The following is a 15,217-nucleotide window of genomic DNA, read 5'->3' as shown; positions in this document are numbered from 1 at the left end:
GTAAGAAATGAAGTTAAATCGATAGCAAGGAGCGATATAGGAACAGAAGGCACAGAATCTCTGTGGGTAGTGTTGAGGAATCGCAAAGGTAAAAAGACCCTGGTGGGAGTTATGTACAGGCCCCCCTAGCAGGATGTGGGGCAGAAAATAAATCAGGAGATAGAAAAGGCATTTAAAAAGGCAATATTACAATAATCATGGGGGACTTCAATATGCAGGTGGACTGGGAAAATCAGGTTGGAAGTGGATCCCAAGAAAAGGAATTTGTGGAATGCCTAAGATTTGTTTTGGAGCAGCTTGTGACAGAGCCTACTAGGGAACAGGCAATTCTGGATTTGGTGATGTGTAATGAGGCAGACTTGATTCGGGAACTTGTGAAGGAACCCTTCGGGAGCAGTGACCACAATATGATAGAAATTACCCTGCAGTTTGAAAGGGAGAAGCTGGAATCAGATGTAACAGTATTACAATTAAATAAGGGTAACTACAAAGACATGAGGGAGGAGCTGCCCAGAGTTGATTGGATAAGGAGCCTAGCAGGGTAGACAGTGGAACAGCAATGGCAAGAGATTTGTCAAACATGACCTTCCCTTGACGAAGCCATGCTGACTCAGTCCTATTTTATCATGCACTTCCAAGTACTTTGTGATCTCATCTTTAATAATGGACTCTAGAATCTTACCAATGACCGAAGTCAGGCTAACCGGCGTATAATTTCCCGTCTTCTGCCTGTCTCCCTTCTTAAACAGCAGTGCTACATTAGCCACTTTCCAGTCTTTTGGGACCCTTCCTTCCTCCAGTGATTCCTGAAAGATCACCACCAATATCCTCCACAATCTCCTCAGCTATCTCTTTTACAACCCTGGGGTGTAGTCCATCCGGTCCAGGTGATTTAGCCACCTTCAGACCTTTCAATTTCCCCAGAACCTTCTCATTAGTGATGGTCACTGCACTCACCTCTGCCCTCTGATCCTCCTGGCATCCCCCTAGTGTTTTCCACCGTGAAGACTGATACAAAGTAACTATAGTTCCAAAGGTTATGCACTTTGGAAAGAGAAATGAAGGCATAGACTATTTTCTCAATGGGGAGATGCTTAGGAAATCAGAAGAACAAAGGGACTTGGGAGTCCTTATTCACGATTCTCTTAAGGTTAACGTGCAGGTTCAGTCGGCAGTTAGGAAGGCAAATGCAATGTCAGCATTCATGTCGAGAGGGCTAGAATACAAGACCAGTGATGTACTTCTGAGGCTGTGTAAGGCTCTGATCAGGGCCCATTTGGAGTGTTGTGAGCAGTTTTGGGTCCTAATCTAAGGAAGGATGCACTGGCCTTGGAAAGGGTCCAGAGGAGATTCAAAAGAATGATTCCCTGGAATGAAGAACTTGTCATATGAGGAACGTTTGAGGTCCTGGGTCTGTACTCGTTGGATTTTCGAAGGATGAGAGGGGATCTTATTGAAACGTACAAGATACTGTGAGGCCTGGATAGAGTGGACGTGGAGAGGATGTTTCCAGTTGTAGGAAAAACTAGAACTAGAGGACACAATCTCAGACTAAAGGGTCGAGATGAGGAGGAATTTTTTCAGCCAGAGGATGGTGAATCTGTGGAACTCTTTGCCACAGAAGGCTGTGGAGGCCAATTCACTGAGCGTCTTTGAGGCAGAGATAGATAGGTTCTTGATTAATAAGGGGGTCAGGGGCTATGGGGAGAAGGCAGGAGAATTGGGATGCGAAAAATATCAGCCATGATTGAATGGTGGAGAAGACTCGATGGGTCGCGTGGCCTAATTCTGCTCCTATGTCTTATGGTCTAAGGCAGGGTTTTTTCAGAGGCAAAACAGATTGGCAGGGAATGCACTGAAGCCCATGAACGTTAGCATTCCCAGAGTCACTCAGGGTCTCAGCGTTAATTGGCTTGAGGCTGGGCATTCGCCTCTCACTTGGGAGTAAGTCCCACCCCTGACCTCCCACCAACCTGAAATTTGCAGCGAAGCGTGAACATTAATTGGCCATCGGGGAAATTTAGCCCAGCTTGCACGGGCTTATAAAGTTTTGCCCAAAGTCATAGCTGTGATCAAAATCAAGTGTGTTGAAGGGTCACTGGGGATAGATAGCAAGAGCGAGCTTGTGACCTTGAATACGTGTTTAAATGAGTTTATACAGTGCTTACTGCAAAACAGATACAGACATTGATTAGATGGCAAACGTTTCACCAATGTAGGAAAATGACAATGATGATACTGCACAGGAGGGAAAGTCCACCGAAACACTTAAAACAGTTTCATCGCAACTCAAGATGCTTTAGCTATTATTTTTTGTTGGTTACTTGGACTTACTGTCGTAGAGTTCACAAATAAAATGACAAAACACATGCATTTTTAGAGCAGTAGTGCTTACAAGAACACGTACCTCCACACATTCATTGAGAAGCATTACCACGGTGTCTGTAGGGGTGACGTTGATCGTCTTCAGCTCGATAAGATTATCTAATGAATTTCCACCTGAAGCAAAGCATGGTCAAGTATTTGATCAGAAACATATCTACCCAAGCGAAAATAGGAGCATATAAATGGCCCATAAGGTATTTAACTTACCAGAAACAACTACTAATGAAGGCATGTAACTGCTGTCAGCAGGATCCACAACCATATTTAGTCTATGAACAAGGACATCTGGGAAGATCTCCAAGCGAATCCAGTGCTAAAGTGAAAGGTTAAGAGAACAAAGTTGAAGCCAAAACTGCTGCAACAATTAAGATTGCTGAACTAATCATATCACTTAACTCTTACAAATCCAATCATCATGGACACTCGGGAATTGAAATGCAACAAACTGTGCAAATAAGAGACACTAAAATACATTTTCATAAAGTTTACTTAATGGACGATTTCGACGAACACAGGAATGAGCATCAGTTGCGAAATGCATAGGACTCTCCAACCTACTATCACACATCCATTCAGTTTCAGCACTCAACCAAATAGTCTTAGCTATACAATTCAACCAGCTAAAGCATATATGTCAAACTCAAGGCCCGTGGGCCAAATCCGGCCCGCGGTGGAATTATCTTTGGCCCGCGAGATAATATCTAATTACTTTTTTTTTAAATTTAGATTAGCCAATTATTTTTTCCAATTAAGGGGCAATTTAGCGTGGCCAATCCACCTACTCTGCACATTTTTGGGTTGTGGGGGCGAAACCCACGCAGTCACGGGGAGAACGTGCAAACTCCACACGGACAGTGACCCAGAGCCGGGATCGAACCTGGGGCCTCAGCGCCGTGAGGCGGTTGTGCTAACCACTAGGCAACCGTGCTGCCCTAATAATATCTAATTACTATTAAAGCTGGCCCCAGCAATTGAAGCGCCTATGGTGTATGATATGGCTGATGCCGAGTGTATTCAGGTATAGTGTGAATCACAAAGTGTTGGCCTGTGGAAAAATGTTTTCATTAGAAATTACTCTGGAAAAGCTCCAGATAAAGCAATAAGAAATAAATGCAACTAATTTTTTTATTTATTTAATATTTAATGTTGTTTTTATAGGCAATAACCTAAGCTTTATTAGTTCCAGGTTCAATAAGTTCATTTCAATAAGTTTTGCAAAAAAAACATTGAACCAGTCCGGCCCTCGACTTGTCCCGATTTTTTAATTTTGTATTTGAGTTTGACACCCCTGAGCTAAAGGTTCAGCCATTTATTCCCCCCAACATTTTCTGTTGAAAGCATGCCTGCAAAACGGAGATGCAAGGGCAACGTTACAGCACAATTAATTAGAAATTTGTTCTCAATTCCATTTCCCACAGAAGTACAATTGTCAAGGTAATTAAGAATAGCAAAGATGAACATTACTCAGAAACCAGTGCTCTTGAAAGGATACCATCCCAAGGCATAATGATAGGTGGCAGCAATGGGAATCACAAAGCAAAAGCACTATTTGCAATGGTGGAAAAAATATCAAAAAGACAATTAAAAAAAGACTAATCACAAAAAGATATCATGAGAGGAGACTCAATATGGTGCTGAACTCTTATGTTCCCCAAACTCAATTGCATTCACCAATTTCTGGCATTTTCCTCTCTTCTTAGAAATATGTAACACACTGGACAACACCGTAGCACAAGTGGATAACACTGTGGCTTTACAGCGCCAGGGTCCCAGGTTCGATTCCTTGCTGTGTCACTGTCTGTGCTGAGTCTGTACGTTCTCCCCGTGTCTGCATGGGTTTCCTCCGGGTGCTCCGTTTTCCTCCCACAGTACAAAGGCGGGTAGATTAGGTGGATTGGCCATGATAGATTGCCCTTAGTGACCAAAAAGGTTAGATGGGGTAATTGGGTTAATACGAGGTTAGGGTGGAAGTGAGGGTTTAAGTGGGGCGGTGCAGACTCGATGGGCCGAATGGCCTCCTTCTGCACTGCATGTTCTATGACTATGTGAATCTGATAGGCAATAAATAAACCCCATCTATGAAAAAGATCATTAATTGTCCTAAGATAATAAGAAATAGGTGGAGGCCCATTGGCCCATCGAGTTTGCTCTCCCATTCAATAAGATCATAATAAGATTGTAGCCTTAACTCCACTATCGTGCTGGCACACCTCCATAACCCTCGACTCCTCTGTCAATCCTAAATCTGTCTTGAATATATTCAATGACCCAGCCTCCACTGCCCTCATGGAAGAGAAGTCCGAAGATCAACAATCCTCAATAAAATTACTCCTCATATCTATTTTAAAGGGGTAAAACCTTATTTTTAAACTGTGTCCCCTAGTTCTAGATAGCCCCACAATGAAAAACCCAAAAGAGCCCCTCCCAAGTTTTATATATTTCAATAAAATCACCTCTCATTCTTCTGAACTTAAATGAGCAGAGGCCCAACCTGCTCAATCTTTATTCTCAAGACAAAACCTTCACCCCAGCAATCAACCTGGTGACCCTTCTCTGAATGGTTTACAGTACATGTATATCCCTCCTGAAGTAAGGAGACCAAAACTGTACACAGTGCTCATCGACGGCAGTTGTATCAAGACTTCCCTAATTATATACTCCATTACCCTTGCAATACAGGTCAACGTTCCCTTTCCTTTCCTAATTACTTGCTATCCCTCCATGCTAATGTTCTGTTATTCACATACAAGAACACTCCGATCCCTATAGCATACTGCAGTCTTTTTTCATTTAAATAATATTCTGCTTTTCCAATCTTGCTGCCCAAGTGGACAACCTCATTTTCCCAAATCATACTACATCTACCAATTTTTTGGCCACTTTGTTAAATAATCTATATCCTTTTGCCAGCACCTTCTATCCTCCTCACATCTTTCTCTCCCATCTACCTTTGCATCAACAACAAATTGGGCTACAATATCTTCGAACGTTTTATTTGAATATAGATTGTAAATAATTAAGGTTCCAGCACAGATCCCTTTGGCACTCCACTTCTTAAAGTTTGCTAACCTGAAAATGTCCTGCTACTATCACCTTAATAATTCTCCCTGCTTGTTCTAAAAAACTATCTTAAATAAACTATACTCATCCTCCAGACTATCTTTGTTAATAAGTTTAAAATCAGTCATGATTATTGCAGTACCTTTCTTAAATGGCCCCACTATTTCTTGATGTATACATTTATTTATTGATGTGCTACAGCATAGCTCCTGTTAGGGGCCTACAAACTACCCTCACTCGTGACTTCTTCCCGTGGCTATTTCGTAGCTCCACCCAAACGGATTTTACATCCTGATCCTCTGAACCAAGATACCGATTGGTGAGAGTCATTACTCCTGGGTGACGTATCCTTTCTTCATAGTTTTACAAATTAAAAACAATTGTTTGGGGTCCTTGTCTGGTATCCTAATAAATGTTGAGGCCCAGTTGGGGGACTGAGGCAGGTCTAAAATCCAAATAACATTCTCCAAAGTTAATCTAATGCCACAGGTAGCAAATTATTGGTATTGGATCATTAGAGCACCCTCCCAAGTTTTTGTTCTGTACCTGGGAGGGGTAAATAAAAGATACGGGGTTTCTTGTTGTTCAGTTGGACCATTAGGTATACCTTAACTGTGGTAGACAAAGAGACTTGAACACTACTAAGCTTACAGCTATCTGCTAAAAACCAAATGGAAGGATAAATCTGTATGAGATACCTGATAGAATGTGGCAGAGGCAGCTGAATATACCTCTGACAAAATCAAAAAATCTTGCTCATCAACAATATCCTAAGCATCTTAAAAGTAACCTACAGAGTGCTACAGCAAAGATAGATTGCGCCAAAGTATATGCCAAAGCATTGGTCAAAGGCAGCAGTATTTGAGATATCTGAATGGCAGCACTCTCAACACAGTCAGAACCCCTTGGATTTGACAAAATAATTTAGTTGATACTTCAGTGTAGACATTTAAAGTATTGTGGAAGGGTCTCATATTACTATATTCTCAGTAACTATGATTAAAAAATACTTCATTTGCTAGGTAGGGTTTCCAGACTTCCTCAGGTCATGAAAGAACCAAACCAATCCAAATTCTCTCTTTCGAATTACCCTTCTGAAGCTTCTGGCTCGGATGGCCCAGCAGCCTGCCACAGGGAGGCCACCTCCACAGAACTGGCAGCCTTCTCTCAAAGTCTGCGGTGGCAAAATGCCAGCAAGGCCAGAAAATTACCTCTAATGGGGGCCTCCACAACATTAACAATCTGCCTGCCTCCACGCAACCGATTGGATTCCCGTCCCACCTCCGGGAAGGATCCCTGGTCGACGCAATTCCCTTCTATTTTCCTGGCTCTGCCTCCAAGCCCACCATCACGGAGCCGGGAGAATTCAGCCCCGAGTTCCCGGACTGAATCCTTGTGAGTGAAGATGCGCTAGGCAAAGGTGGATCGAGTACAATCATTAGTTTCACGTCAAAGAGTCCCATATGACATGGGAAACTTGAAACTGTGAACATGCATAAAAATGCCTATTTTAAAACGAAGCAGCGAGAAGGTCTTTGTTTAACAATGTTAAACACATTTTAATTGATGTGGAGATGCCGGCATTGGACTGGGGTGAGCACAGTAAGAAGTCTTACAACACCAGGTTAAAGTCCAACAGGTTTGTTTTGAATCACTAGCTTTCGGAGCACAGCTCCTTCCTCAGGTGAATGAAGAGGTGGGTTCCAGAAACGTATATATAGACAGAGTCAATAATGCAAGACGATACTTTGAATGAGAGTCTTTGCAGGTAATTAAGTCTTTACAGGTCCAGATGGAGCAACTGGAGAGAGGGATAATCCCAGGTTAAAGAGGTACGAATTGTCTCGCGCCAGGACAGTTGGTAGGATTTCACAAGCCTAGGCCAGATGGTGGGAGTGAATGTAATGTGACATGAATCCATGGTCCTGGTTGAGACTGTACTCGTGTGTGCGGAGCTTGGCTATAAGTTTCTGCTCGCCGATTCTGCGTTGTCGTGCATCCTGCAGGCCGCCTTGGAGAACGCTTACCCGAAGATCAGAGGCTGAATGCCCTTGACTGCTGAAGTGTTCCCCGACTGGAAGGGAACATTCCTGCCTGGCAATTGTCGCGCCATGTCCGTTCATCCGTTGTCGCAGCGTCTGCATGGTCTCGCCAATGTACCACGCTTCTGGACAACCTTTCCTGCAGCACACGAGGTAGACAACGTTGGCCGAGTCGCACATGTACCACGCACGACAATCTTCAATTCCTGTACCGGCCTCACCGAACAGGCAGCAGAATGTGGCAACTAGGGGCTTTTCACAGTAACTTCATTGAAGCCTACTTATGACACTAAGCGATTATTATTATTAAAGTTATGGAAATGTTTCTAATTGAGCAAGATAAAGCCCGCAGCCGAAACCAGGAGATAAAGAACTGAGAAAGATCATAACCAACACAACTTTGAATTTGAATAGAAAGTTGTGCAGAGACAAGTAGCGGATGATGGATCTTATGAAAGATATATGTGCACAGTAGAATGGTTGGTCATGCCAGTGACTTCTCACTTACTTTCCCTTGCGAGCCTGAGGACTGCCAACACTGCCCAGAGCCATCAATCAGGCGGGATGCTTGACTGACAGATGAGGAAACTCCAAAATTCTTCACAATCCTTGACCAGTCGTCGAGCAACATTCCTCTCTCACAGCTGTAACGCTTATTCTGTTGTTTTCCTGAACGTCCGGCAAATACTGGCGATTGCCCTTTAAACCAATAGACAGACCATTACTAACACAACTCTTTTATAATACTGCTAGACAATTGGATAAGCAAAATCATGAACAAAATAGCTTTATTTCTCAGCAATGAATGTATAATCATTGAGGCCACAAAAATAAAAAAGATAAGCCAAAAGGAAACCTATAGAATTGGAGAGGTTTGAGTGAAATAGATTTGTTATTCACCCATACAGCTACTTAAAATGCAAATACTGATAGAAAGCAAAACATTATGTACAATTGCTTCATATTTCAGTTAAACAAATATCTTCCTTACTAACCATATGAAAATAGATCCAACTTTTGATAACATTACGTAGCTATATTATTAACTGTCACATAGTCCCTGCATAGCAGAATTAGTAGCCAAGTTGGTGTGCGGCCATCTTTCTTTTTGGAAACGATTGTTATTAAATTTTTGACATTTCATACAAAATAATATAAAAGACATGAACCATAACAAATATTTTTAAACAAGATTCCTTCAACAAACACTTTTTACAAAGGCTCTCACCTCCACTCCAACCTTCCCCCCCCCCCCTCTCAAACTCTAGCATGTGTCCAATGCTTTGAAATACACCATGAACAGTCGCCATCTTCGAAAAAACTTCTCCATCGACCGCCTCAATGTGCATCTGACCTTCTCAAAGCACCACAAACTCCATTAAATGGTGTGCGGCCACCTTAATACTATTAAAAATATAACTGGATTTTTTTTTTGGCTTCATGATATGAAGCTCCAATCTATAAAATGTAAGTTGAAAAATATCTATATATACTGATTTACTAAGCAACCTTTCAGTGCCTGTTACCTGGCTCATTAATTCTGCCAAATGTATGCCTTGCGTTGTGTTTCCTAGTCTTGAAACAATTTTCACAGAAGTCAAAATCATCACAGTTTCTACATTTGAACCTGGGTCCATTCATTGGAAACATTTGACAGCCATCACACCTGTGTTTTGTCGGAAAAAAGGGTAAAGCAAAAGACTGATTAATGAAGATAAATCAACTTTTAAATCTATATGTTTGTCATCTCTTATTCACGGTGATTCAGCTTACACAGAAGTAAAGGTAGGTAACCAACTTAAACACAGAGATCCCATTCTTTAAATGCCTCACTAAAGTTGTGACAGCAAGGAATTATTTTGCCTCATATTCCCAATTAAAGGAGAGAACAAGTGTATTAGGCCTAAAAACTGCCGAATCTAGAAGAATGAGAGGTGATCTTACTAAAATATATAACATTCTTTTGGGGATTGACAGGACAGATGCTGTAAAATAGTTTCTTCTGGAAGGGGAGTGTAGAACTAGACGTCATAATCTCAGAATAAACAATTGTCCATTTAGGACTGAGATGAGGAGAAATATTTTCAATCAAAAAGGCTGCAAATGTTTCGCATTCTCTACCCTTAGACGATTGTGGATGCTCAGTCCTGGGATACCAAGGGAATCAAGGTATAGGGAGACAGTGTGGGTCATCAGCTATCACTTTTGTGAGCTGCGTAGCAGGCTAGAAGAGCTCCTATTTAATACATTCTAGATGTTACCGCAGGATTTGAGAATTCACTGTAGATAAATTATTTCATGGGATGTGGGTGTCGCTGGCTGAGCCAACATTTATTGCCTGCCCCTAATTGCCCTTGAACTGAGTGGCCTGCTATGCCCATTTTAAGGACATTTTTAGAGTCAACTACATTGCTGTAAATCTGGAGTCACATGTAGGCCAGGCCAGGCCAGGCATGGGCGGCATATTTCCTCCCCTAAAGGATACTAGGGAACCAAACGGGTTTTTACGACAACTGACAATGGTGTTGCAGTCATCGTAATTCCAAATTTTTGTTGAATTCAAATTTCACCATCTGTTATGGTGGGATTCGAACCTGGGTCCGCAGAGATTTACCCTGGAATACTAATCTCTGGATAACTAAGCCGGTGACAATACCACTATGTACGATGCCACTGCCTCCCCGAATGTGAAGTCCTTGAAAAGAGGACAAAAATCCAGGAAGGGATTGCTCGCTAAATGAAATCAGAATAATGTGTATGGGCCAGGTCAGTCTCAATGTTTGATGGGACAGAATCCAGACCAATAGACAAGGAACTGAGTGAAGAAGCACATCTGAGGAACTTGGAGATGGATGATAGTCAGTAAGGTGGATAGAATGAGGGTTATTTTGAAAGGAGAGGAAGTGACCAGAATCTTGAAGGGGGGGAAAAAAGTCAATAGAAGGAGCAGCTGACAATTTCAGCAAACATTCAGCTACGTGTTAAGAACAGATGGACCATGGGGTGTTTTAAAGAGATATTGATGAGTTTTACAGCAGGGGAGGCAAGAACCTGGTGGAGAGAAAGTTGTTGAGCGGTCAGAAGCTCAATGAGCCACAAGAGGTGTGGGGTTTTCATGAAGAGGTGTCAGATGAGAGCCCAGATGGTCGATGGGGAGGCAGAAACAAAGTATAATGGGTATCGTCTAAACATGAGAAAACTGAAGCAAATTCTGGAAGTCAAGAAACCTAACAGCTTCTGACAGCATAGCATGGTGCGGGCGGCGGTAGAATGTATTTTGATGGTGGTGGTAATTGTGTATCAATTGTGTTCAGTTATATTCAGGAGTTTCACCAATGATCTTCACTCCATCAGAAGGTAAAACAGGGGACGTTTGCTAATGATCATAGTGTTAAGCGCCATTTGTGACTCCTCAGATACTGAAGCAGTCCGCATCCATGTCCATATGCAACAAGACCTGGACAATATTCAGGTCTGGGTTGATAAGTGGCAAATAACATTTGCATTAAACAAGTGCCAGGCAATGACCATCTCCAACACAATGGAATTTAACCATCTCCTGTTGATATTGAACAGTATGACCATCACAGCATTCTCCAACATCACTGACCTGAAACTTCAATGGCCAGCCACATAACAACTGTGCTGCAGCAGCAGGTCAGAGGTTGGAAATGGTGCAATGAGTAACTCACCTCCTGACTCTCCATACCCTATCCACTCCAGCATCTGCAACATAGGAATTAGGAGCAGGAGTAGCCCATTTGGCCCCTAAAACCTACTCCTCTACTCAATAAGATGGTGGCTGATCGGAATATAACCTCAACTCCACATTCTCACCATAGCACAGTGGGCTAAATAGCTGATTTGTAATGCAGAACAAGGCCAGCAGCGTGGGTTCAATTCCCAGACCGGCCTCCCGGAACAGGCGCCGGATTGTGGCGACTAGGGGCTTTTCACAGTCACAAATGAGCGATTATTATTATTTTTATTATAACCCGGTTAACTTTTCTCCCCCTTGCTCATCAAGAATCTATCGAGTTCTGCCTTAAAAATGAGCAAAGACTGTACCACTTTTTGACAAGAGAGTTCCAAGAACTCATCACCCTCAGAGAAAACATTTCTCCTCATCTGTCCTAATCGGGTAATCACTTATTTTTAAATAGTGACAAGTCAGGAGTGCAATGGAATACTCTCCTCTTGCTTGAATTCAGTGTGACTCCAACAACACAAGAATCTTGACACCATCCAGAACAAGCAGCCTATTTGAGTGGCACCTCATGTTAAAAATTGACTCCCTCCACCACCAGTGCAAAGTGATAGTGGTGTGTACCAAATACTGGATGGCTGCAACTCATCAAACCTCCTTCAACCGTGCCTTTCAAATCCACAACCTCTGCCGCATATAGAACATAACAGCGCAGTACAGGCCCTTTGGCCCTCGATGTTGCGCCGACCTGTGAAACCACTCTTAAGCCCATCTACACTATTCCCTTATCATCCATATGTTTATCCAATGACCAGTTGAATGCCCTTAGTGTTGGCGAGTCCACTACTGCTGCAGGCAGGGCATTCCACGCCCTTACTACTCTCTGAGTAAAGAACCTACCTCTTACATCTGTCCCATATCTATCTCCCCTCCATTTAAAGCTATGTCCCCTCGTGCTGGACATCACCATCCGAGGAAAAAGGCTCTCAATGTCCACCCTATCAACCTTCTTCTCTCTAACGAAAACAGCCTCAAGTCCCTCAGCCTTCCCTCATAAGATCTTCCCTCCATACCAGGCAACATCCTGGTAAATCTCCTCTGCACCCTTTCCAATGCTTCCACATCCTTCCTATAATGTGGCGACCAGAACTGCACGCAATACTCCAAATGCAGCCGCACCAGAGTTTTGTACAGCTGCAACATGACCTCACGACTCCGAAACTCAATCCCTCTACCAATAAAAGCTAACACACCGTACGCCTTAACAACCCTCTCAACCTGGGTGGCAACTTTCAGGGATCTACGTACATGGACACCGAGATCTCTCTGCTCATCCACACTACCAAGAAACTTACCATTAGCCCAGTACTCTGTCTTCCTGTTATTCCTTCCAAAATGAATCACCTCACACTTTTCTGCATTAAACTTCATTTGCCACCTCTCAGCCCAGCTCTGCAGCTTATCTATGTCCCTCTGAAACTTGTAACTTCCTTCTGCACTGTCCACAACTCTACCGACTTTAGTGTCATCTGCAAATTTACTCACCCATCCTTCTACGCCCTCCTCCAGGTCATTTATAAAAATTACAAACAGCAGTGGCCCCAAAACAGATCTTTGTGGTACACCACTAGTAACTGGACTCCAGTCTGAACATTTCCCATCAACCACCACCCTTTGTCTTCTTCCAGCTAGCCAATTTCTGATCCAAACTGCTAAATCCCCCTGAATCCCATGCCTCCGTATTTTCCGCAATAGCCTACCGTGGGGAACCTTATCAAACACTTTACTGAAATCCATATACACATATCCATACATCAACTGCTTTACCCTCATCCACCTGTGAGGCACAACCTACCCTTCACAAAACCGTGTTGACTATCTCCAATTAAATTATTCCTTTGCAGATGATTATGCACCCTATCTCTTATAAACCTTTCCAAGACTTTGCCCACAACAGAAGGAAGGCTCACTGGTCTATGGTTACCGGGGTTGTCTCTCCTCTCCTTCTTGAACAAGGGGACAATATTTGCTATTCTCCAGTCTTCTGGCACTATTCCTGAAGGAATGATGACATAAAGATCAAAGCCAAAGGCTCAGCAATCTCCTCTCTAGCTTCCCAGAGAATCCTAGGATAAATCCCATCCGGCCCAGGGGACTCATCTATTTTCACACTTTCCAGAATTGCTAACACCTCCTCCTTATGAACCTCAAGGCTTTCTAGTCTAGTAGCCTATGTCTCAGTATTCTCCTCGACAACATTGTCTTTTTCCTGTGTGAATACTGACGAAAAATATTCATTTAGCACCTCTCCTATCTCCTCGGACTCCACGCACAACTTCCCACTACTGTCCTTGACTGACCCTACTCTTACCCTAGTCATTCTTTTATTCCTGACATATCTATAGAAAGCTTTAGGGTTATCCTTGATCCTACCTGCCAAAGACTTCTCATGTCCCCTCCTGGCTCTTCTTAGCTCTCTCTTTAGGTCCTTCCTAGCTAACTTGTAATTCTCAAGCGCCCTAACTGAACCTTCACGTCTCATCTTTACATAAGCCTCCTTCTTCCTCTTGACAAGTGTTTCAACTACTTTAGTAAACCACGGTTCCCTCACTCGACCACTTCCTCCCTGCCTGACAGGCACATACTTATCAAGGACTCACAGTAACTGTTGCTTGAACAAGCTCCACATTTCAATTGTGCCCATCCCCTGCAGTTTCCCTCTCCATCCGATGCATCCTAAGTCTTGCCTCATCGCATCATAATTACCTTTCCCCCAGATATAACTCTTGCCCTGCGGTATATACCTATCCCTTTCCATCACTATGAGAAGGTTGGCAGATGAATGGGAACACCACTGCCTGCAGGTTTCCCACCAAGCTAGGCATCATCCTGACTTCGAACTATACAATTCCCTCACTGCCGCTGGGCCAAATTCTTGGAGCTCCCTTCCTAACAGAATTGTGGGTGCAACTACACCAGATGCGGTGTAGCGGCTCAAGAAGGTAGTTCACTGCAACCTTCACAAGGACAATTAGGGATAGACAACAAATGCTGACATTGCCTGCAACGCTCATATCCAATGGGCATTTGCCCATCCCTGAGGGCATTTAAGAGCCAACCACATTGCTGTGGATCTGGAGTCACATGTAGGCCAGACCAGGTAAGGATGGAAGATTTCCTTCCCTGAAGGTCATCAGTGAACCAGATGGATTTTTATGACAATCGGCAATAGTTTCATGGTCACTTTTAATTCCAGATTTTTTTCTTGAGTTCAAATTCCACCACCAATCCCACCAATCCTGGTGGGATTTGAACCCAGGACCCCAGAGCATTACCCTGGGTCTCTGGATTACTAGATGAGTGACAATACCACCATGCGCTACCTCCCCCTGAGCCTCATAAAAACAGGAGGGGAAATACTGTTAATCAGTGTTCTTATAATAGGAAATATATATTTTTTCTTGTTTTAAAGGAGAACTAGAAAAGACCATGATTAAAAAGCATTAGTTGGGTTGAGTTTTTTGAAATTCCTTACGTAACTCCTGGATGAATACTGGGCACCAACTCCATTTCAGACAATAGACCAGTCCAGTGAGACTGCTGAGGGAAATCAACAATAACATCCTTTCCGTTGGCACTAAATGCTGAAAAGAAATGCAAGATTATTAAATGCACCACCGCAAACCAACAGTAGATTTCTGCAGCTTATTTTGAAACAGCTTTCCACTCATTGAATCAAAACACTGCACAGTCTGCATAATGATTTTTGGTGAAGCAGATGGCAAAAAATGCAAGCATAACTCATTTACCTTTCACAATTCCCACACTCCTATGGGTAACTGATCCCCACTTGTACTTTGGTGTGGTAACTGAAGCCTTAACCCGCACTTTATCAGCAATCTTTATATGGGAGGTTGAATTCTGTGGCGGGAAACCTGATGAAAAAAAGCAATGAAAATTAAAAAGCTCCTGAGTTGCACTGTAAAAGATAGCAAGAGCAGCAACTACTATCTAGTACTGGCAT

General features: G+C 42.9%; 1 protein-coding gene across 9 annotated transcripts in view; it reads right to left on the bottom strand.

Moving 5' to 3' along the window:
- Positions 1-15,217, bottom strand: part of herc2 (HECT and RLD domain containing E3 ubiquitin protein ligase 2) — a 297,727-nt gene that overhangs the window by 94,002 nt on the left and 188,508 nt on the right. For all 9 annotated transcript variants that reach the window (XM_038818501.1, XM_038818504.1, XM_038818505.1 and 6 more), the window contains 6 exons: positions 15,003-15,128; positions 14,729-14,837; positions 9,014-9,153; positions 7,996-8,186; positions 2,593-2,698; positions 2,408-2,499 (listed from right to left, as the gene is read on the bottom strand). In XM_038818501.1, coding sequence (XP_038674429.1) covers positions 2,408-2,499; positions 2,593-2,698; positions 7,996-8,186; positions 9,014-9,153; positions 14,729-14,837; positions 15,003-15,128 — 764 coding nt within the window. The remainder of the gene's footprint in view (positions 1-2,407; positions 2,500-2,592; positions 2,699-7,995; positions 8,187-9,013; positions 9,154-14,728; positions 14,838-15,002; positions 15,129-15,217) is intronic.

The sequence above is a fragment of the Scyliorhinus canicula genome, chromosome 14 (assembly GCF_902713615.1).
Source record: "Scyliorhinus canicula chromosome 14, sScyCan1.1, whole genome shotgun sequence".
Classification (NCBI taxonomy): domain Eukaryota; kingdom Metazoa; phylum Chordata; class Chondrichthyes; order Carcharhiniformes; family Scyliorhinidae; genus Scyliorhinus; species Scyliorhinus canicula.
This window is presented reverse-complemented; position numbering and strand designations above follow the sequence as displayed.